General features: G+C 43.7%; 1 protein-coding gene and 1 long non-coding RNA gene across 8 annotated transcripts in view; one reads left to right on the top strand and one right to left on the bottom strand.

Moving 5' to 3' along the window:
• mink1 (misshapen-like kinase 1) overlaps positions 1-18,390 on the bottom strand; it is a 45,901-nt gene extending 27,511 nt beyond the window's left edge. For 6 of the 7 annotated variants that reach the window (XM_080779626.1, XM_080779627.1, XM_080779629.1 and 3 more), the window contains exons 1-12: positions 17,064-18,390; positions 11,417-11,482; positions 10,471-10,653; positions 10,027-10,137; positions 7,887-7,977; positions 7,227-7,357; positions 7,045-7,099; positions 5,741-5,819; positions 3,977-4,152; positions 3,771-3,840; positions 3,439-3,649; positions 1,797-1,904 (exon numbers count right to left, since the gene is read on the bottom strand). In XM_080779626.1, coding sequence (XP_080635752.1) covers positions 1,797-1,904; positions 3,439-3,649; positions 3,771-3,840; positions 3,977-4,152; positions 5,741-5,819; positions 7,045-7,099; positions 7,227-7,357; positions 7,887-7,977; positions 10,027-10,137; positions 10,471-10,653; positions 11,417-11,482; positions 17,064-17,120 — 1,338 coding nt within the window. In that variant the 5' untranslated portion in view covers positions 17,121-18,390. The remainder of the gene's footprint in view (positions 1-1,796; positions 1,905-3,438; positions 3,650-3,770; positions 3,841-3,976; positions 4,153-5,740; positions 5,820-7,044; positions 7,100-7,226; positions 7,358-7,886; positions 7,978-10,026; positions 10,138-10,470; positions 10,654-11,416; positions 11,483-17,063) is intronic. The other variant, XM_080779630.1, reaches the window with a different exon arrangement.
• Positions 18,391-19,230: 840 nt separating this feature from the next.
• On the top strand, positions 19,231-21,814 carry LOC308327401. The gene is made up of 2 exons (XR_013965193.1): positions 19,231-20,098; positions 20,508-21,814. It is a non-coding gene; the product is annotated as an uncharacterized lncRNA (long non-coding RNA).
• The last annotated feature ends 43 nt before the right edge of the window (positions 21,815-21,857 follow it).

Below are 21,857 nucleotides of genomic sequence, written 5' to 3'. Positions count from 1 at the left end.
CGTGATTAACCCGTTTTGGGCGGGAACCCCTTTTGGTGTTAGCATAATGCATAGACTGTAAAAAATATGGACAAAGCGTCCCGCGGGTCTAACGTGAACGTAAAATGAAGCCTGTCAGTCCTTGCAATGGAAGTCGCCATCTTTCTAGATCCGTTTTGGCCCAGTTCAGGCCAGCTGGCCCATTGGCTGGCCCAGACAACGAGGCGGGACTTCCCCCTTCTTCTTCGTTGGTTTTTATTTTGACTCGAGTGGGTGGGGGATCCCGTTCATAGATTGTAACGGTAGCCACGCCCCTCAGAACATGCGCGACTTTATGGTCATTTTTCTAATAAATGGGACCATAATTTTCCAAAAAGAATATTATGACATTAGAAATGAGACTTTAAACTAGTGACTGGAAGCAAAAAGTATTCATGACCATGTTTATTAAGGTAATACAGTCTAGGTGAAGTTGGGCCCAAATACATGGACTTCTATGGGGCTATGGGTTTTTTTGAGCCCAATGACAGCGCCACAACAGGCCATTATATGAACTTTCATTTCCTTAGTGGCTTCACAAAATATCCGTCTGACTGCCCCCCTGGCATAATGTCATGCTTTAGCTATTGAAAAATAGCAGACCTACAAGCTCGTAGCGCGCCACCGAGTGGCGCGCTACGAGCTTGTAGGTCTGCTATTTTTGAAAAATCGAAGAACGACTGACATAGAAAACATAGCTTTTTTCAGAAAACTGTCGGGAAGTAGAAGACATTTTTAGAATCTGATCTCAGGTCAGAATGGGTTAAACACACGGAAGTCGCCGGCTCCACACACTTGTGTTTGGGTCCAGCGAGGAGTAGCCGTTTGTTTTCCCGTTTGGAGGGACAGCTGGATTTCTCTGGGATTGTTTTATCTTCATCTTTTACGTTTGGACTAACCTAACTATTATTTTGATTTGGAGCGCCAGGGAGACGCGTGTACGAATCGAGGAACAATCGCGTGCATGCGTGAGAGGCGCGGAACGCTGCGTGCGTTCCGACATTATATACGGTCAATATTTATTTAACCCGTCATGATGAACTCCGTTGTAACTCGAGTGTCAGTCTTGATTGATTGCATATAGATAAACTATTTATCCGAGACTTATTTCCGTGTGTGGTTTATATATGGAAAGCACTCATTGCATGCTACATGTTTGAGACATATCAATTTTATCTTTAAAGGAGGATCATTAATACCCTGTGAAATTTTAACTGTGAAAGAAATATCCGACCGTTACAGTGGTACTCAATGGTTAAAATTATATCTAACAGCACGCTGGGAAATCTTAGAACACACAGGAGGAGTGTGAAGACACATTTGTGGTTCTTCCGATATCTGTGGAAGTGCAGACAGACAGACGGACAGACGGCAAAATCATCAAATGGAGATGACGAATGTCTTTTCTGTTTGTACAGCGGTGACTGTGATATAATGCCAGACTGTGTTACCAGGGGTTAGACAGTAAAAAAAAAAAAAAAAAAGGGAGCACGAGGAGAAGCGGAGAGAGCTCACCCACAGAAAAGCCATCTCTGAATAAATACACTAATTTAGATCCTTGCTGCTATGGCAACCTACCCCGTGGAATTTCACCAACCGAGAACAAATCACACGGGGATGGCTGAATTGTCGCAACACCGATTGGCCGACTGACACTCCCACACTTGCTCAGCCGATTGGCCGACTGACACTCCCACGCTGTTCACCGATTGGCCGGCGGACACTCCCACACCACTCTCATTGGCCGAGTTGTGCACGTCTCCTGCTGGTTGGTTTACCTGTTCCCTCTCGGCCAGCCTCCGGTCCTCCTCTCTCCTCATGTCGTCGAGCCTCCGATGGGGACCTTTCTCCTGCTGCCGCGCCATCTCTCGCTCTTTTCTCTGTTGCTATGAGAAACGGGTGACAGCGGAGGGAGAGACATGAGCACGGAGGCAATGTTTTAACTCATTCAGGGCGGGAACCCCTTTTGGTGTAAAAACCATATGTTATAATTTAGCTATTGAAAAATAGCAGATCTACAAGCTCGTAGCGCGCCACCGAGTGGCGCGCTACGAGCTTGTAGGTCTGCTATTTTAAGAAGAATCGTGAAAATGTGCCTCAAGTCTTTGAATATTCTTTCAGAGTTTCAGTTTTTTTAACTCAAATCTTTGCTTCTGGAGAGGTCCCCTGAAACAACATATTTTTCAGATGGGGGTCGGCGGCGGCATATTACAAATCATTTTTCAGAAGAAAAAAAAAGGCATTTTAAAAAGACATTTTTAAATTGAGGTCAGGCCAAAATGGGTTAAGGGAGGTTATAATGGCTTTGGCTCATGAGCACAGCCTCTTGGTTTTGTGCAGACAGCTGAAAAACTAAAAGTATACATGGAATGGAATACTGTCGGAATGGTGACGAGTATCACACACAATCCATTTTATATAGATTTTTTGAAAGGACGCCACACCTGCATCTTAAAAAGAAAATATGATAAAACTATTTTTGAGATGCTTGCTCTATTCAAAGAGAAGCTTGCGGAAGTTAATGAAACACACAAGCGAAACTACTGCATGCTTCAGGTAAAAATATATACCATGGAATATATACTTCCCATGCTTTAAAGATACGCAGAATGCAAAAGACCATCAAGATTTCCATGGGTTAGCGCCTAAAATAATTGACTTTTTCCGGTCCGTTTCCATTTTCAGACATTGAACACTCACTACTAGACCTTTGGCTCTGTACTTGGTCTGCTCTTCTTCTTCTGAGTATCATCTTTTTTTTTTTTTTTTTTTTTTTATCCCACGATGTTGTAACCCATTTTTCACCCCTGTGTCAATCGTCCAATGTGACCCTGGGCTCTACACACACCCTCCACCAACCTAGTCCCCATATATGGGGGACATGGGGAGAGCAACGGACTTGAACTCATGCTTCCTTCATGCCTGACTGCTGAGTGTCCAAGTTGCTCCTTTACACCTGACAGGGGGGGGGGGGGGGGGGGAGGGAGTTTTCCCTGGTTGGACGTATAGCGCATGGAAGGAACACGTTATTCCAACCAGTTCCTTTCCCCTCCATCAGGCGCCACCGGCTGGCCAGGGGGAGGCAGTTTAGTGACCAGGATTACTGCATGTTTTTTGTGAGGGTATATACCTACCCTAGGGGTTATCATCTTTAACCCATTCTGAACGGGAACCCGTTTTGGTGTTGGCATCATGTTATGCTTTAGCTATTGAAAAATAGCAGATCTACAAGCTCATAGCGCTACGAGCTTGTAGGTCTGCTATTTTTGAAAAATCGAAGAACGACTGACATTTTTTTAAATCTGATCTCAGGTCAGAATGGGTACATCAGACCAGTGTGTGTCCAGTGGAAACCTCGTATAGAATCTGATCTCAGGTCAGAATGGGTTAAGAGATCAATATTTCTGCTACAGTATTTACCTCCTCAAGGCGACGGCGCTGCTCCTTCTGCTCCTCGATGCGTTTCTGCCGGTCGTGTAGCAGCTGCCTCTTGTGCTCCTCGGGGTCCCTGCGTTGGGCCGCCAGCTGAGCCTGCTGTCTCTTCAGGGCCTCGGAGCGCTCCTTGTTTTCCTGCTGCAGGCGCAGGAAGTCCCGCCTCAAGGTGGACTCGCCGGGCACGTTGAGGATCGAACTAGAGGAAGGGAAGGGAAGGAAGGATAGCGTTCATCATGGAGGACAAAGTTATTTCACGGCAGGTAAAGGCAAGACCATCTTGTGGGACACGAAAGAATTCAAAGTGCCGTTTTTTTTACCTAGACTCCCTCTCATCTCCGCGGTTTTCGTCTTCCTCGTCGCTACCACTGTACTCGTACTCTGTCTCCTCTGGGGGGGGGGGGGGGGGGGGGGGGGGAGATAACAGAATAAAGAAAAGTCCAAAACATGAGGATGAGTGACCCTCTATCGATTCCTTGTTCCTTCAGTTTACTCCCAACGAGGTGAGAGTTATTGGCCCCCTTACCTTTCTCGCCCCGTTTCTTGCGCGTGCGGTCGATGTGGTCTTTGAGCTGGATTCGGACCTGCCGCTCGGTAGGCTGGTCCCGGATGAAGGAATGCTTGAGGAGCTGTTCCGTCGACGGACGGCTGGGGTACGTCTTGACGAGGCAGCCTTCTATGAAGTCAATGAATTTTTTGGACCTGGGAGAAGTGCATGTAAATAAATGGAAGAACACCGCCGAGGCACAGGAAGGTGGAGCGCACGTGTGGCCCGTTATTTAGACAGAGAGAGGGAAGTGCTCCAGGGTTAATCTATGCTCGCATTAAACCATGGGTTCCCAAACTTTTCAGCCCGCCACCCCAAAAGAATGCTCCCGTTAACACTCAACCTAAACACAGAGGAAACTTTATGCCGTTTTATGCATAAAATGACGTGCAGTCTTAGATACCTCTGTACAGTATACGACTCATACCCATGGAATCTGGCCTTACAACCAACCCAGATACCTCCATTAGCTTCCTTAAACCACATTCCAAACGGGTTAGATAATCACCCCCCACAACACTGTGGCGGGTTCTACTCCTAGCCTTTGAATAAAAAAAGTCCTTTTCTTTAGTAGTATTTTACAATGACTGTGACATTGGGGGGTGCGGCAGTGGCTCAGGGGTAGAGTGGCTGGATGGTAACCGCAAGGTTGCCAGTTTGAACCCGGGGCTCCCCCCCAGAGTTAGTGTCGAAGTGTCCTTGAGCAAGACACTGAACCCCTAATTGCTCCTGATGTGCTGGTTGGAGACAACAACTAAGAAGTCTCTCACGTTGAGGAAAACCACGGTTGACTTCGCCGAATTAAAAGTACTAGTCCTTACCCTTTCTGAATATATGAACAGCAAACGATGTTCAGTGTGGGTGCGGTAATCTGCGAGCAAAATAGACACTGGGCGAAACAAACTGAAGTTACGCGGAAAAGTGTGTCCCAGTATTAATCGGTGTCCGTCCCAACATGCATTTCACTGGTGACCCGGAAGCCGTCCCAACATGCATGAAGTATTCTGACTGACTGTCAGCAGACAGACGGACAGCGACCGAGCAAAATAGACAGCGGGCGAGCGATCGCTAAATTATTAGATAGATCTTCAATGAACATTATTCTGACGGCCATACCATATTGATGTAGTTACACTGTGGAAGGACGTCTTTTCCATAACTTTACCCCGCAAGGTGGCGACCGCATTGCAAAAACCACAGTTCGGTCTTAAAGTCACTCTGGGGAAATAAGATGGCTTACACGTCAGGAAGTTGACTGTGAGCTGTGACTGCTGTGTATTATAACAGCTGTTGGTCAAAACGATGTCTTCTTGCATGATAAAAGCACATTTTGCTATATAATTAGGATGAGAAATAATAGTTTAACCTCTTAAACGCCACGGGGGTCCGGGAGGGAAAATCTAAAATATCGGAGTTGGAACCTGAGACCTTGACCAGCCCCATTTACCCGCTGAGAGCTGTTCATGAGGTGGACAGCCGTTTGCCCCCGCCGGCGGGGGATACTAGTATTTAGCAAACGGTTAGTGGTCGCAGCACTGTTTAACCATTTTAGTCGAGCTGCGCAGATCCAGATTTCTAAAGGATGACACTATTCTATACTCCACCTAATCAGACAGACATTTAAGATTACAGATCAAGTGTGGCCAAGCTACAAAACATCCTTTAAAGTGCATAACGAAGAATGTGGTCAGATATCATTTGGATTCATAGCGCTAACCGCAGGAAGCTATAGCACTCACTCACCATTTCTTGGATTTAAGCTTAGGAGGGGGGTTCCTGGGGATGAGGAAAAGGGCTCTCATAGGGTGCATGTCACACAGAGCTATAGAAAGTGGAGCAGGAGAGAAAATACCCATCATTGTAGCTTAGCTGCACACAAGAGTAAGAAAGTCACAAAGGGAATCAATTTAGTGGCAGAGATTGAATTCATATACGCTACACATTACAGTGTGTAAATAATACTAGCTATGATCACACACACATTTTGAATATCCTTATACTGTACATGGCTATAGCTATTGTTATTCAATCTTTACCGCTGCTGTCCCAGGCTTTTTGTTACACTGGATATAAGAGCAGGGACTATGAGTCACCGTTTTTTCCCAGCGTAGCGTAGGTAGCTAAACCTGTCTGGTTAGCTGAAGAGTTTCTACAGTAAACTGGCTTTTGTTAGGCAGTCTCGATGACATATGCAACGTGACTGAGACAGCCAAAGGCAATCCATTGGCTTGATTTCTTGGCTAAATTACAACTGGAGAACCAGATTTACTTTATATGAGAGGAGATGATTGGTACCTTCAAATTAAAAAAAACAAACGATATGAAAACCACCCAACTATGTAAAGACAACCCAAAAAAATAAGTAGGCCGGCAATGGGACATGTGCTTTGGTGAAGTTTGGTCCATTTTCAAGTGTAACAATGATCATCTGGTGACCAGACAGTGAGTGGCCTTGTGGTTAGAGTGTCCGCCCTGAAACTGGGAGGTCGGGGGTTCGATCCCCGGCCCGGGTCATACCAAAGACTGTAAAAATGGGACCCAATGCCTCCCTGCTTGGCACTTGGCATCAATGGGTTGGATTGGGGGGTCAAATCTACTAATGACTCCCCGAGCGCGGCGCACGCTGCGGCTCACCGCTCCAAGAGATGGGTCAAATGCGGGGGAACAAATTTCACCGCGGCAACGCGTGTGACTAATCGTATGACTTTGACATCTGCCGAGACTTTCAATTAAGCCGTTAAATGACTTGCTTCACATGGCGTTTATGTCATGCCCCACCAGCACCGGGAGTGGTCTTGCAAGAACTCTATACACTTACTGTTCTCCCCACAAATCTATCTGCAGTGATCTGATGTCTTATTCGGTCGGACAGGTTTTTTGCCCCCACAAGCCAACTGTCGGGTCACCACCGTACCGTCTTGATTACGATGCGGTGCAGTCCGCAAAGGTTCTGCCAAGTCAAACGATATCTCCACGCTGTTCTACAATAGCACAAGCATGCCTTAGAATGTGTCCTGTCAGGTGTCCGAGTGAGTGTCTGCACTTACGGGGGGCTCCCTCTGCCATCTCAATGGCTGTGATCCCCAGGGACCATATATCGCTCTGAAGAGATACACAATAGACTAGATTAATCCTTATAACTCGCAGTGCACTGCACACACACACACACACACGCACAAATACACAAATACACACGCACGCTCATCCAGACATGCAATGTGGCCGTTACCCTGTAGTCATAGGTGGAGTCGGGGTTCTCGTCACAGGCGATGACCTCGGGCGCCATCCAGTAAGGTGTGCCTATGAAGGTGTTCCGACGTCCCACAGTGCGGTCCAGCTGAGCGCTCACCCCAAAGTCCACTGTGTAGACATGGGGAAACATAACCGTTGATGATCTTCAGGGAGCAACGTTCCACGCCTTTCTCTCTCTCTCTCTCTCTCTCTCAAAGTCCCGTTACGTTTGTCATTACAGCTTTTGTCCACACATTTGCCATTGGAAATGAAAGGACAAATTAGGTCAAATGTCCGCCAATTATGGACGTACATTTGTGGCAACACAAACATTAAATGCACTTGACAATGAAGGGAAATTTGATATGTCATATGTAGACGAGCAAATCGGCTAAGCAATCACATCAATTCAGTTGTTCACGAGATGATGTATAATGATAAGAGCACCCCTCACTTCACACGGGGGTGATTTTTAACAGTAGAATTGAGAAATCAGTCACATCGAGAAAAACAGGGCGAGGAGCGGAAGGGATGGGGGCCCGGAGAAAGCATGTGGGCGGCCTCGGTTGAAAAAAAGAAACGGGGCACGTATATATTTTACATACATTTTTGCTGTAAAATATAGATTTATAAACTGGAAACAAATCCATCAACTTACCAAGTTTGACCTCAGCATTTTCCGTGAGCAGCACATTCTGACCCTTGATGTCCCTGTGGATGACCTTATGGGCGTGGAGGTGAGCGAGACCCTGAGGAGAGAGAGAGACATCATGTCCCAGGTAACCATTCCATTAACCCATTCTGACCCGAGATCAGATTCATACGAGGTTTCCACTGGACACACACTGGTCTGATTAACCCATTCTGACCCGAGATCAGATTCTAAAAATGTTCAGTCGTTCTTCGATTTTTCAAAAATAGCAGACCTACAAGCTCTTAGCGCGCCACTCGGTGGCGCGCTATGAGCTTGTAGATCTGCTATTTTTCAATAGCTAAAGCACGACATGATGCCAACACCAAAATGGGTTCCCGTTCAGAATGGGTTAATGTTTGTAGACCAGACCATTTAAAAAAAACTGTGTTTTACATTTTGGACATTGTTCAATGTGACGACTGCTGATAGCACCTGGGAGACTGAAGTGTCAAAATAGTATTACCGCAGTTGAAAGGTTTTTTTTTTACTAAATCAAACGGTAAAATGACAGCAGGCTGTCTGCAACAATAATGCCCAACAGAGTTTCGGAATTGAATGACAATATATCGTTACCGTTAGGCAGAAACCTAGTATCTTTTTTTTTCATAATTGAATGCGCCATTTTATACTTCGTTGTATACCCGTGTTGCACAATGGCCAATGTACAGGCTCACACAACTCACGTAGATCTACAACAAATTTTTATAAAGACTCCGAAAATACGGGTATCATTAAAACAGTTTGACTGTTTTACACGCGTAACCCGCATTTTAATCAACCACCCTTCACTGCCGAGATTGTTGCATTGCCTTTAGAGCATACGCTGAAATATTTGGGTTTTTTAATCCGCGAACATCCAGCGAAAAATGGTTCCTCGGTTTGTTATCATCCGATCGTACCGTCCACCATCTTGGTGCACCCGGAAGACGCACACAAGACCCGCCTCCATGAGGCGTCGTTGTACCCCATTCATTTGCATTGGCCTCAATTTCCCAGAAGCCCAAGCAGCCCCACAGCATGTGACGATTTCCGGTTTCGTCAACAAAACGAAAGCATCTAGTCTCTATATCTCCGCGGCAAAGACGGAGTTTCTTTTTATTTATTACAATACGGCGGATTAAACACATAAAACAAAAAGGCGGGTATGTCGTATATCGCAGCGACAGTAACCTGGAGTATACCATTCCTGGCAGTAAAACTGTCCCAAAAGGGATGTGGTATTATATAAATATTTAACCAATGAAAAGTATTTACAGGCTTGTGACTACTTTGTTTTTTTCCTGAAGAGAAACAGTTTCGTACATGGTCTCCGCCTGACGGTGACAACACTTTTCCGAGTCTTTGCCTGGTTTGCAACACTGCAAAGTGAGTGAGTTAGAACAGGGGGGTTCTCAACGCTTTTGGCGAGGGATCCCCGGAAATGCCCCAACCCCCTCTCCACCCCCCAATACAAATTGGCCGCTGCAATAACCTTAATGATAGCATCAAATACATAATGAATAAATACTGAAACCAGGTATAATCAGCTGGAGCGACAGGGAGACCCCTGTTACTGAACAAACACTCTATATAGCAATGATTACTATCAGAATATAGTGATTTTACATTTTAACTAAATACTATGTTTTAACAAAAAAAATCACACTCGTGTGAACTGAGTGGTGCGACTCCCCTCTCTCTCCCCCCCACCTCTCCTCTCTCTCTCATTAGCAGGCAACAGTGCAGCACTAATACCATCTCTCTCTCTCCGTTTCTGGCACAACAGCGCCCCTACTGGTAGTCAGTCATACTGGCGCTCATGAACACATACATAGGTGAACCAACACATATAGAACACGGACACTGCTGTTCCTTGGAGTGGTTGCACCAAAACAATATCACTTACCCTACCTTTAAAGGAAAGTGTATGCATGTACTCTGTGACTCTGAATTTCCTTCTATATACAGCTTTTCGTCACAACACGTCACATTTGCCATTGACAGGAGAACGTATGTGAAAATGATTTTTTTTTATATAATCTGAGGACCCCCCCCAAAATGATTTGTCTTCTCAACCCCAAGGTTGAGAACCCCCTGACGAAGGCGGTGTGCGTTCGGTTCTCACCCTGAGGATCTCTCTGCAGATGTAAGCGATCCAGTCCTCCTTCAGAGAGCTGCCCTTGGTGTTCTTAACCAGGTCAGTCACTGAGCCGGCCCCGCAGAACTCCATCACCAGCTTCAGGAAGAGAAGGGCAAGGGAACTTGGTGAGCACAATCAATTTCAATTAAGGCATTTAGCAGACGCTCTTAATCCAGAGCGACTTACATTAAGCAAGAACAAAAAGCATGGCAATCACATACATACAAAATAGTTACCATAAATCGTACGTAAGCTAAGAACGTAACAGTGGAATATCTATAAAAAGAAACTATATGTTTACATAAAATGCTATAAGTCTACATAAACTGCCATCTAAGTTACATAAGTTGAGCCTTTGTACGGTCCATATAAAAGACAAAACTAGTAAAAACATCATGGCCTCATTGAACACAGACGCTGCCGACGGACCCAAAGTTGGTCGTCGTGTCCCGGTGGGCTCTTCTTGACGAAGGCGCCGTAATAGGTGGCGATGTTGCGATGGTGGCTGTATTTTTTCAGCATGTTGATCTCCGCTTTGATCTCTTCCTCTTCCTCCTCCGTGACGTCCATCACCTTGATGGCCGCCAGCTGGCCCGTCTTCACATGACGGCCCTGATTGAAAGGGGGGGGGGGGGGGATTTGAGAAGGCTAATGTGGTCAATCAAAGCAAACGAGTGTAAAAAAATCAAGGCGTTTATTGTCACATAGTCACTATTGTACTTCAAGCTTTCTCAATGGTGTGGTGTAATAAAATAAAATGAATTAATTGTAATAAAAAGGAAAGATAGACAGCAGCCAAACAAGGGAAATGGAATACATATCTTATATAATAAATATCTAACTTTTCTGAGGGCATGGATCGTCCAAGCTACATACACATACTACTATATTGTGTAATAATAATAATAATAATGTCATTACATTTTGCTTCCCCAGTGTCACAGCCTCTGATGAAGCTTCTTATCTTGTCATCACTACTATTCGCTAAAACGTGGATTAAACAGCTGTAATCTTCTTGCGTTCTGCTTTAGGTCAATGTCGAGAGACAGGAAACGGAGGAGAGAGTCTGGGAGAGACATGCGGTGATAAATTGACCGGCTGGAACGGAACTCGAACCAGGGGCACGCCGCGCTGTCAGGCATCAGAGTTTATGTGCTACACGCCCCCCCCCCCCCCCCTAAACCTCGATCAGGTCACCCGAATTGGTATAATCTCAAAAAGGCAGCATTGTAGATCATATCTGATAAGGGGTACGAACTCCGGTGGGATCAATCGGAGCTCCAGAATGCTCAATATTCAGTGCCTGCCACCTCATTCTTCCTTGACATACTTTGAGCTCCACACTGCCCCCCCACTCCAACATGTCATGTCTCACCTTGTACACCTGCCCATAGGTCCCATTGCCAACAACCTCAACCAGCTCAAATATTCCTGCTGGATCCTGAGGGGAAAGAATCAGATGGACAGAGACAGAGGCACGGGGTTAAAACAGAGTATACATCATTAGCCCAGAGCCCCCAGACGACAACAAACATTTCAAATCCAATTCCTTTTATTTGAATTGTATGCTTTAAAATAAACAAAAGCAGTCGTTTCCCCTTTTTATAGAATAAGATATACAACACCAGACACAAAGACAAGCACAAGATAGGGATTTGACTGTATGGTCTCTTTCTGATGCGTATTTTACTTATTTTCCAACCACTGAAAATGTCATTCACAAGACACTAATAATGGTCTAAATAGTTGATAGGCTACAGAGTACATAAGCTATCGCCCCCCTCCCCATCGGGAATGAAAAAGACAGTTCCACCTTCACACCATTTCTCATGCTGTGTGGGCGGCAGGACCACTGCACTGGGTTTACAATGTACCGTGTATGTATGGCATATCCTATCCTCGCTTAAACATATATATTTTTTCAAAGCTCATTTTGACAACGGAGAGGGCCCTCGTTCGAAGGAGGGTTTTATAATACATACGTTAAGACAGCTTTGGTAGTTAAATGGTGAAAGGAACCCCAGACTTGTGTGAAACAAACCCACTTTTCAGAACAACAAGACAAATAATAGCCAGATAGGGTTGAGCACAGCTACGTACGCACAAGTATAAGCATACACATAAGAGGTAAGAAGAGATGGAAGGAAGGCCGTGAGAGAATGAAGGTATGGAAGAGGATAATGCAATTATCCAGAGGGTGGAAAAGACGGAGGCGGCGGCATCACCCACATCCAAAACGGAGAGTGGGCTGAGAGGGAATCAAGTGATAGAGAGGGGGGGAGGGTAGAGCTGCTGTGCTAAAGGAGTATGGAGGATTGCACCAGCAGCACGCCGTCCGTCAACAATGATCACAAAAAGTGCATAGACAAGCAAGTGGCAAAACCGCTGGGGTCCGGAGCAAAAAGAGAATTTTGTAATCCCTCCACCAAACACAGACACAATGAGCATTCTTATACATCTGTGTCGTCTAGTCTCTAGTAGTCAACTCTCACATTAGCATGTGTGCTCAACAAATCGGAGAATGTAAATGCCTCTAGACTGTATAATATCATCAATGCACGTCATGCTAAACTATTATACACCACACCTAGTGTGCAAAACTGTGATTAGCCTAATATAAATAAATATATTTGTATAGCCTCAGAGCAACCACAGCCCATCAGGGCATGGACTCTAAGGTCTTGAAAGCATTCCATAGGGTAGCTGGGCCCACATGCTTCACATAGCTGCTTCACATCCAAGCTGACACAGCTTGGAGGGTACTGGACTGGTGGATGTCCAATAGCTTCCTCCAGCTAGTGTTACACAATTTGCAAAAAACAGTCCATGTACGTTTGACTCAATCTAGTGTTACATAATTTAAATAAATCTTGAAATAAGTGTCATTAAAATAGTTAACTTAATTTTTTTCCAAACTAAGAAAGGCATTTATTTTTTTCTTAGGATCATCATGTGTTGCAACTTTTAAACAACAAATGCCAAGTATGTATCACATAATGCTCAACCATCCATACAAATTCACAGAGTTCAAATAAAACATATATGATATTGTCGTCAGTTATTGATGCAATCTCTGTGACATTTGGCAACAGGCCACCACAATAAGAATAAATAAACTGACTTTGTTTTGTTGTCCATTGACCAGATAGTGAAACTGAAAGTTACTTTTCTGGCACTGTAAAGTTTCAAATTACTTAGTTAGAACTAGAGTAATCTAGTAAAAAGGGTGGCGACACTAGCGTCGACTCCCATTGTAACAATGGAATGCGGAAGTGCTCGTTCTATCTCAATGGGATAGTTCCAATGTTTGGAACTATATAGCCCGAGATCAAAGCGTGTCGCCACTCTCTTACTAGATTTACTCTGGTTAGAACGTAAGGAAACACGAAACAGTTTTTTTCTTATCTTTTTCTATTTAGAGATTGAATTACTCCACCTAAAACCATATAGGATTTGAGTGGTTTGAGGTAATCCATAACATTACCATTTCTTTCATTTCTATGCCTGTCTATCTCCGTTTGAACTTGTGAAGGTTAAGTGGTGTTTTACGCAATGGCGACAATAAGATATTTTTCACAGAAAAGACACTTTGTCGCCAAAATGTTATACGTACATGTATGTAATTGCTAGTGACTTGTTTGTCTATTTCATTAATGAATTATCTCTACTGAAACATTTGAATGGAAAATCCCAGAAGAAAAGAAAAAGTCATTCATCATGCACAGGCCTTTACTTGAATATAATGCTGCACGGGGCTTCAAATACACTATAGGACACTAAAACTTAAAACAGAAAAAAGGGCATTTCTTGCTTCCCACGAGAATGAGTTCAAACATTTTAAGGAATGGCTTTCCACAGGTACAATTTATATTTAAATAAAGTTTACAGTCGTGTACAATGAATGTATTGTTGTGTACCGTGTTCACAATGGACTGGTTGTTGTGTAATACTATAGTAACACTGTAGTCATAGGGAACAAAGCAATCATTTTTGTTCAATGCATTTAGAACCTAACCCCTTTTGTCTATTGTAGTTTTTTAGTTTATTCACAAACTATCACTTTTTATTATACAAAATACAAATCCTTGCACATATCAATGCCAATTTTAACCAAATGCCTCGTCCAATGGTTGTTGTTCTCTAGTCTTTTTTCATGCATTGATCCAATTGTCACTTCCTTACTCCTTAGTGGTTACTCACATCTGCTGTTAACCCATTCTGACCTGAGATCAGATTCATACGAGGTTTTCACTGGACACACACTGGTCTGATGAACCCATTCTGACCTGAGATCAGATTCTATAAAAATGTCAGTCGTTCTTCGATTTTTCAAAAATAGCAGACCTACAAGCTCGTAGCGTGCCACTCGGTGGCGCGCTACGAGCTTGTAGATCTGCTGTTTTTCAATAGCTAAAGCGTAACATGATGCTAACACCAAAACGGGTTCCCGGTCAGAATGGGTTAAGCGATAATGGCATGGATTTGTGAGTGGCAGAAGTCAAATGGTAGTGTTGTACAACTACATTGCACTGTAGTTGTACAGTAAATCCCAGAATGTTTTTGAGCGAATGCAACACTCCGTTCCCTGCAAATGCATTATGCTCCCAAAATCTCTGACCACTGCTCTTCATGAATGTGGACTTGTTAAACAAGGATTTTAAAGTGGTGGATTTAGCACTGATGGAAAAGGCTGTGCAATATATTATATCAATAAATATCATGATATGAGAGATATCCTCTGGGATTTGGAATATCACAATATTGTGACAAACAAGTGTTGTCTTTTTGTGGTTTTACAAAGTAGTGATTTCATTTGCTGAACTTACTCGCCTGTCCTAGCTGTTCTAGTAATTGTAGGCATGATGAGTGTAAAAATCTTTCGAAAGCCTCATCCTCACAACATCAATCGAGGAGGTACTTAGTCAAATCATATTTGATTTTGTCCATCTCACTCATGGATGAGCAAAACGAATTCTCACATTCCTTAGCCCAAAGATGAAACAGTGATTTTGATTTTGGCATGGCGGGTCAGATTAACATGGAATGAATTCTGTACGGGCCATATAAGGAGCATGTTTTGCGTGTACAGGGTTTGATGAGGTCAGATCAACATTATGGAATGTCAGCTCCATATATGTAGCGGGGACAATGGGACATTCTCTTGAGTGTACAGGGTTTGATGAGGGCCGGGCCTTAATTTTCAGGCCTGTTGAGAACTCTAGTTTTCGCCGGGCGAGGCTACACTAATAACTTGGGGCAGGCCCGTCTAGAGTTTGAATGGACAGGTATAAGTCAAAAGGGAGACATCAAAGAGGAAGGACGGGTGGGGAGGATCAACATATGGAATGTCATAACAGGTCAGCTCCATATATGGAGATCTAAGGGTTTGAGGTTTGAGGTCAAATGTGGAGTTGCTGACCAATATTGATTGATGACATCTGGGGTCTCGATATATGAGCTTAATTGCGACAGATCGCATTTACTATGACATCAGATGTCACGAGACCTGGACACCATATATGGGGGCTTTCGTGGGGATTTTGAGTGATACACTGACTGACAGTAATTGCACTGACTGACAGTAATTGCACGTTTTCATAGTAAATGCGACCTGTGGTCGCAAAAATGTCAAACTTTCCTTATGCTTTAAGTAGGATGTCAAACTATGGGGGTTTTCATGATTCTGAATCCACTCAAAGCATTAGTTATGCCCAAAAAACACTCCTTGGGCTAAAAATGGCCGTAGCCCTCATGACAAATGTGATGAGGTCAGCATAACAAATGTGATGAGGTCAGCACATTTTGGGCACATCCGGCAGTCGGGGTTGTGGAGTGGGACATTTGACTAAAATGTGCCCAAAATGTGCTTAAGTGGATGGAAGAGATGCCCCCTTCAAAAGAGAAGCTCGGCAAGCACAATCAACACTCAAAGGGATATATCGTCTCTAAATAAATTAGAGCGAGCAAACACGAATGTGGCCAACAATTGTGATAAAACAAAAAGCACTTTCCTGTCAAGTATGAGCGATGCACTGTAGTGCACACAGCCACAGTGTGTGGAAGGGGATCCAACATGCATGTACCGTTAATTGTCAGACAATTCATAACAAAAAAAAATTAAATGTGTGAAACTGAGGTCTTTCATACAGTGCGAGATTCAAACGGGATAACACTGCATCTGTGATTGTGACTGTGATTTCTACATTGGTGGTTCCCAAACGCTTTCACATCAAGGACCCCCAAATTGACAGTAATCGGCCCGCGCTGACCACCATTTGAAGAGACATGGCAGGGAGGGACCCCCATAAGAGATTTTTTACGGTTCTAGTAGTGATTCTCAACCAGCTTTAATTTCAACCACCCTCAGTTTGATATGCAACAGGCCCCCATTAAATGGCATCGATTTCTATCTCCGAGACCCCAATTTGTATCGTTAAATCAATGTTAAATTAACTCCGAGTTACAGACCCATACGGGTCCATTTGGTTCATTTAGCTGGGGACGCCCTGGAACTTTCTCAAGGACCCGGGACCCCCACTTTGGGAACCACTGCTCTACATAGCACTGCCAAAATGTTACCAGCATTTGCCTGTGCCTGGTGCAAATGTGGTGGTTGTGGAACCACCACCAACAACATAGAAAGCTCCAACAAAACTAAGGAAAAATGTAAGCAAGTGTGAGTGAGTGAGGCCTGTTAGGTGTGTTAGACGTGTTTACTGTGATTGACAATGACAGGGTGGTTTGGCAGAATGGGATGGGGATCGATCACGGACGGCAGACAGTGCATGGTTCTCCAATATGCTTTGGAAAAGATTGTGTTTGTGTAATTCTTGTTTGTGTCCACATAGCACATAGTATTATGTCAACTCAGCATACAGGTACATGTAGAATTGTAGATGTTGCAGTAGGCCAGTGTATGTGACTGTGTGTGTGACTGTGTGTGTTGGTCTACCACATTAAAAAACCAAAACGGCCACCCATGTTCAAAGACTTGAATCAATGAATCTCATTGGAATACTCACCCTCAGAGCGGCGAGGTCTATTTCATCCAGGCTTCGTGTGGGGGCGTTTTCAGTCATTGCTGGCAAAACTTGGAACGGTGGCTAACAAGTTAGCCAGCTGATTGCAAATACGAAAACTGGAGGGCTGTATAAGCTCGATTCTGCTTGTCTTTAGGGGGGATTGTGTCGGTGACTGTGCTCCAACTATTACAACAACTTGATTTCACATCGCACACACACCGGGGCTGTGCAGTGGATCACACGACACAGACGCGCCCAGCTGGCTAGCTCGCGTTAGCCCTGGCAAAGAGCTGCTGGATATCTGCAGTTGTTTTTTGTTTTTTTTAAGAAAAAACACATATGTCAACCGGGACAATTCGTTCAAAACGAAACTCGTTTTCACGTTGCGGATTATTTTACGTTGTGATTCAGGTTGCCATCGAGTGTGTTAAAGCGTCAAGTCGCAGGATTTCAGCATATTGCACCTCCACTGGTGTTGTTGAACACCTTGCTGCTGCTGCGTTCATGTTGATCTTTACTGCTGCATGGCAACAACCCAGTGAGCAGCGCACACACAACCAAATGACACTTAAAAGACTCTGGTCTGATGTGATGGCCGCCTATCTTTTTAACAACATTACATGTTCATTCCCCAGCAGCCAGGTATATCGGATTCGTCATATCAAGCCCGAAATACACTAAATATATACACTAAATAATAATTCCTCTTTAGTGTTGTTGACACTGTTCTCAAACTTCGGGACGTGACTTTTTTTTTTTTGCCTTAAAATCAATAGGAGCGCACGCTAATGAAGAGCTATAGCGAAGTCAGGTGCGGAGGTATACGTCCAAAAAAACACAGCTACGTTGCTAACGCTAGCGAGCTAAACGGGCTTCAACAACAAACATCCAACTCTGGAACTTTCCGTCTTCATCCATGTTCCGTGTTGACAGACAGTCTCTCCCTCGGTCCGTCGCCTTGCACCGCCAGCCAGCCAGGCAGGCGACCAAAACACACACACACAGTTGATTCAACGTCAAAAACACAAGCCGTATAAACGAACGACAGTCGTTCAGCAGCAGCAAGCGGCCCTCTCTCTCCTCTCTCCCTCTCCGCTGGTTGGGAGATTATAATAAGCAGCGATGCCGCTTGCTTGTTTCGAGCTGCGACATCCAAGTTTTACGCACTTTTAGAAGGTGTATTTCTCCACGGGCAGCAGGCACAGCCAGGGCGGCGCATACAAACTGCGGCGAGCAGGAAACTTGTTATTTCGCCATGTTATGTCTGTCGCCCTGCTACGCTCCCTCCCATTCTGTCGTGTGAGTGAGGTGGTGTTGTGTTGTTACGACGATCCGTTGAACACTCCTCAAGTGTTTCCCCCCCTCCCTCTCTCTCTCTAGTCTGTTACTGCTACTACGGTATTTCAGCAGGGACAAATTACCTGAAACTAGACGCGCGCGCACACACACACACACACGCACGCACACACACACACACACACACACACACACACACATTGATTGATTTAAATATTTATTAACAGTTTGCAGAATTACAGTACATTTCAAGCACAACTTAATTACAATACAAAGACTGTTAACTATGAGTGTACGACCCAATAAACTTATAAAGCATTACACTTGTTTACAAGAGGGTCCACCTTGTTCAATTCATCAAAACATTTAGAGACGTACAAATAGACACTTTTCTATATAGCCAAAGAACAGAACAGGAATTCATCATAATGGGGGTAAAAAGGGAAAAGAAACATAAAAAGTGAGGGCGGGGGAAATGGGTGGGGGGAGGGGGTTCAGATTTTACGGGGGCCGGTTTCGAATTGCAGCCGTCCGTATGGTGCCCTTTGAGAGCGGTTTTGAAGGAGTCAAGGGATTCGCATGTCTTATAATGACACACACACTGACACACACACACACACACACACACACACACACACACACACACACTCGCACGCACGCACGCACGCACACACACACACACACACACACACACACACACACACACACACACACACACACACACACACACACATACACACATACGTGTTGTTGTAGCTGAGTGAGTGTGTGTGTGTGCGTGTGTGTGTGTGTGTGTGTGTGTGTGTGTGTGTGTGTGTGTGTGTGTGTGTGTCGTTTCAGGTAAACACACAAGCTGTAGTTTAGGGCTACCCTATACAAAAAAGTTGGACCACATTTTAACTGTTCAAAATCAAATAGGCTATTGGTACTAATTATCTACCAAGCATATAGAACATTTGTATTTATAACGTTAATCTGTAATGACACTGCCGGATTACTTAAAATAAATGACAGTGACAGTTTATTGGAGGCTGAATGTGAGCTCATAAAATATTATGCTTGTTTTAGGTATTCAGTCAAATAAAAACAATCTTCTACAAGTTAAGTGTCGGTTATGGATTTTGATATAGTTAGTCACAGGTAACATCAATGATGATGTGGTTCATCAGATGTATTCAAGAAACTAAGGGGTGGCGGAGTATTAATTACATTTTTCTATACATTTCCATTATGGTAAAATATTAGCACTTAGCAATAGATACCTATTAGAATTGCAGTGCATACATAACTTTAGGGCAGTTTTTGCTTCATTTTCATATAGGATAGGAGACAATAAACTAGGGTAGATAGTGAAAGACATACAATACAATAGGCCTACAGGTCTCCAGCTGGAATCGATCCAGTCAGCTATGCACACCACACGAAAACCCTTTAAAATGTCATGGTAATAGTTTATTAGTACTGTAAAAATAGAATAGAGGGTATGCACGTGTTGGCGACCTCCAGGTATGATGATGCTGTCACCGTGACATCATCATCATACCCGGAAGTCGCCTACTGAGTTGCAAAATAACTACTTTCTGGCCTTGACACCCATAGTGTTAAAAGGGGGGTTGACACCCCCGACCCCATACATCCAACAAACAGAAAAGTCCTATCTGACTGCATTAAATGATGTTAAACAACGTTTGCCACTTGATTTGCCACCCACTTTATGCATGCGCATGCCCTCTATACCAGTGGTTCCCAAAGTGGGGTCCGGGGACCCCCAGGGGTACCTGAGGGAGTTCCAGGGGGGACCCATCTATTTTGTTCATGTTCATAAAGTGCTAAAGTGTTTAAAGCAGTGGTTCCCAAACTTTTTCATGTCAAGGACCCCCAAATTGACACTACTTAGCCCGTGGACCCCCATTTGAAAAGATATGCCAGGGACCCCCATATAGAGAAGACGTACACATTTAGACGTCTACATTGACGTCTACATTTAGACGTCTGTATACATTTAGACGTCTACATTTAAACGTCTACATTTAGACGTATACATTTATTTGTTATCCGTGTTGCGAGGATGAGGGGGTACCTGGAAAAATATCTACCCCAAAAGGGGTACCTGGTCCAAAAAAGTTTGGGAACCCCTGCTCTATACAGTCAAACAGTCAATGTGAAATGTAGTTACATACATGGGAAGAGGTTCTCAGGCTACCAATCAAGCCACCAGTTTGTGCTGTATATAAAATAAATGGCTCCATCTCCATGATGTTGTCTAAACTTCCCATGGAAATTGTGAATGATTATGAAGTCAGCAATGCAGCATTTTTTCTGAAACGAATGGTTTTACTGGCTTTTTGTGTGAAATGTATACACACACACACGTTATAAAATACTTCCTAAAGCATACTGAAAATCAGACAGCAGCTTCTACAATGTAACAGCTATAGTGGCTGCCCTCCATAACACTTCAATGTGTTAAAATACCTAAGATATGAAAAGAATAGGCTATTTAGCAAAACAGCCCCCCCCCCCCACATCATCTCAAATATCCCTATTTTTTGCTGGCTAAAACAGCATGACAATTAGAACGGAAGCATCCATGATCTCACTCTCAGTTGAGTGTGTATACAACAGTATTATGATTGCTGACGTTATTTTATGTCGTCAATTTATTGTCAATCCACCTTCAATTTAATACACAATAACTTGGTACTCATTAACAGTGTAAAAGGGACATTTCACCGCTGGAAGAAACTGCAGTCACTCAATGTTATTAGTATTTGTAGTATATAACAGTAGCACAATTTGAAATTTGCACCCTATGGCCAGAAAAAATAATAGTAGTCTGTGTGTTTTACTAGGGTTTGTCCTTCCTGGACTTTCCTGGACTACATGTCCAGGAAGGATGTGAGACCATATGACATCACTGGCACTTTGAAATACTAAAATATCTATTACACACAAAAACCCCAGAAGTGTTTAGTGTCCTACACAACATTACAGTAAGATTATGGGCAGCAACAACACGGTTAAAACTAAATAGTGTTTTAATGTACCATTTGCCTTTGTTTTTAATCCAAGCAAAATAATAAAATAAATGGTGTCAAAAGATAGATAATAGGGAATGTGAGTCTGAAGTGCCGAGTTTGAGGATCCTTTTGAAAGACATCAAGGTGGACTGAAAAGGACCCGTCGTCCCAGGTTCAACGTTCTGTCCTGGCAGTATAGCCATTTTATTACTACTATTCTACCTTTCCATCTTATTACTTGAAGTACTGCACAAGAATGTGCTACAAACTGTATAGTACCGGTATGTGACGATAAACACCATGGCTTGACCTTGGCATTGGGAATGAGCATGCTACTTCTATGTTGACAACCCCAAATTATCTTTTTCTAAATGATTTTAAAGTGGTCATTTACCCTACAGTAAAAATACTAAATACTAATAATAATAATAATAATACTAATAAAAAAGGGACATTGCTTCCATAGAAACTGTCACTC

Source organism: Protomyctophum bolini (assembly GCF_963924005.1).
Source record: "Protomyctophum bolini genome assembly, chromosome: 13".
Lineage (NCBI taxonomy): Eukaryota > Metazoa > Chordata > Actinopteri > Myctophiformes > Myctophidae > Protomyctophum > Protomyctophum bolini.
The sequence above is the reverse complement of the archived record's forward strand: the minus strand, read 5'-3'. Positions and strand labels throughout refer to the sequence as shown.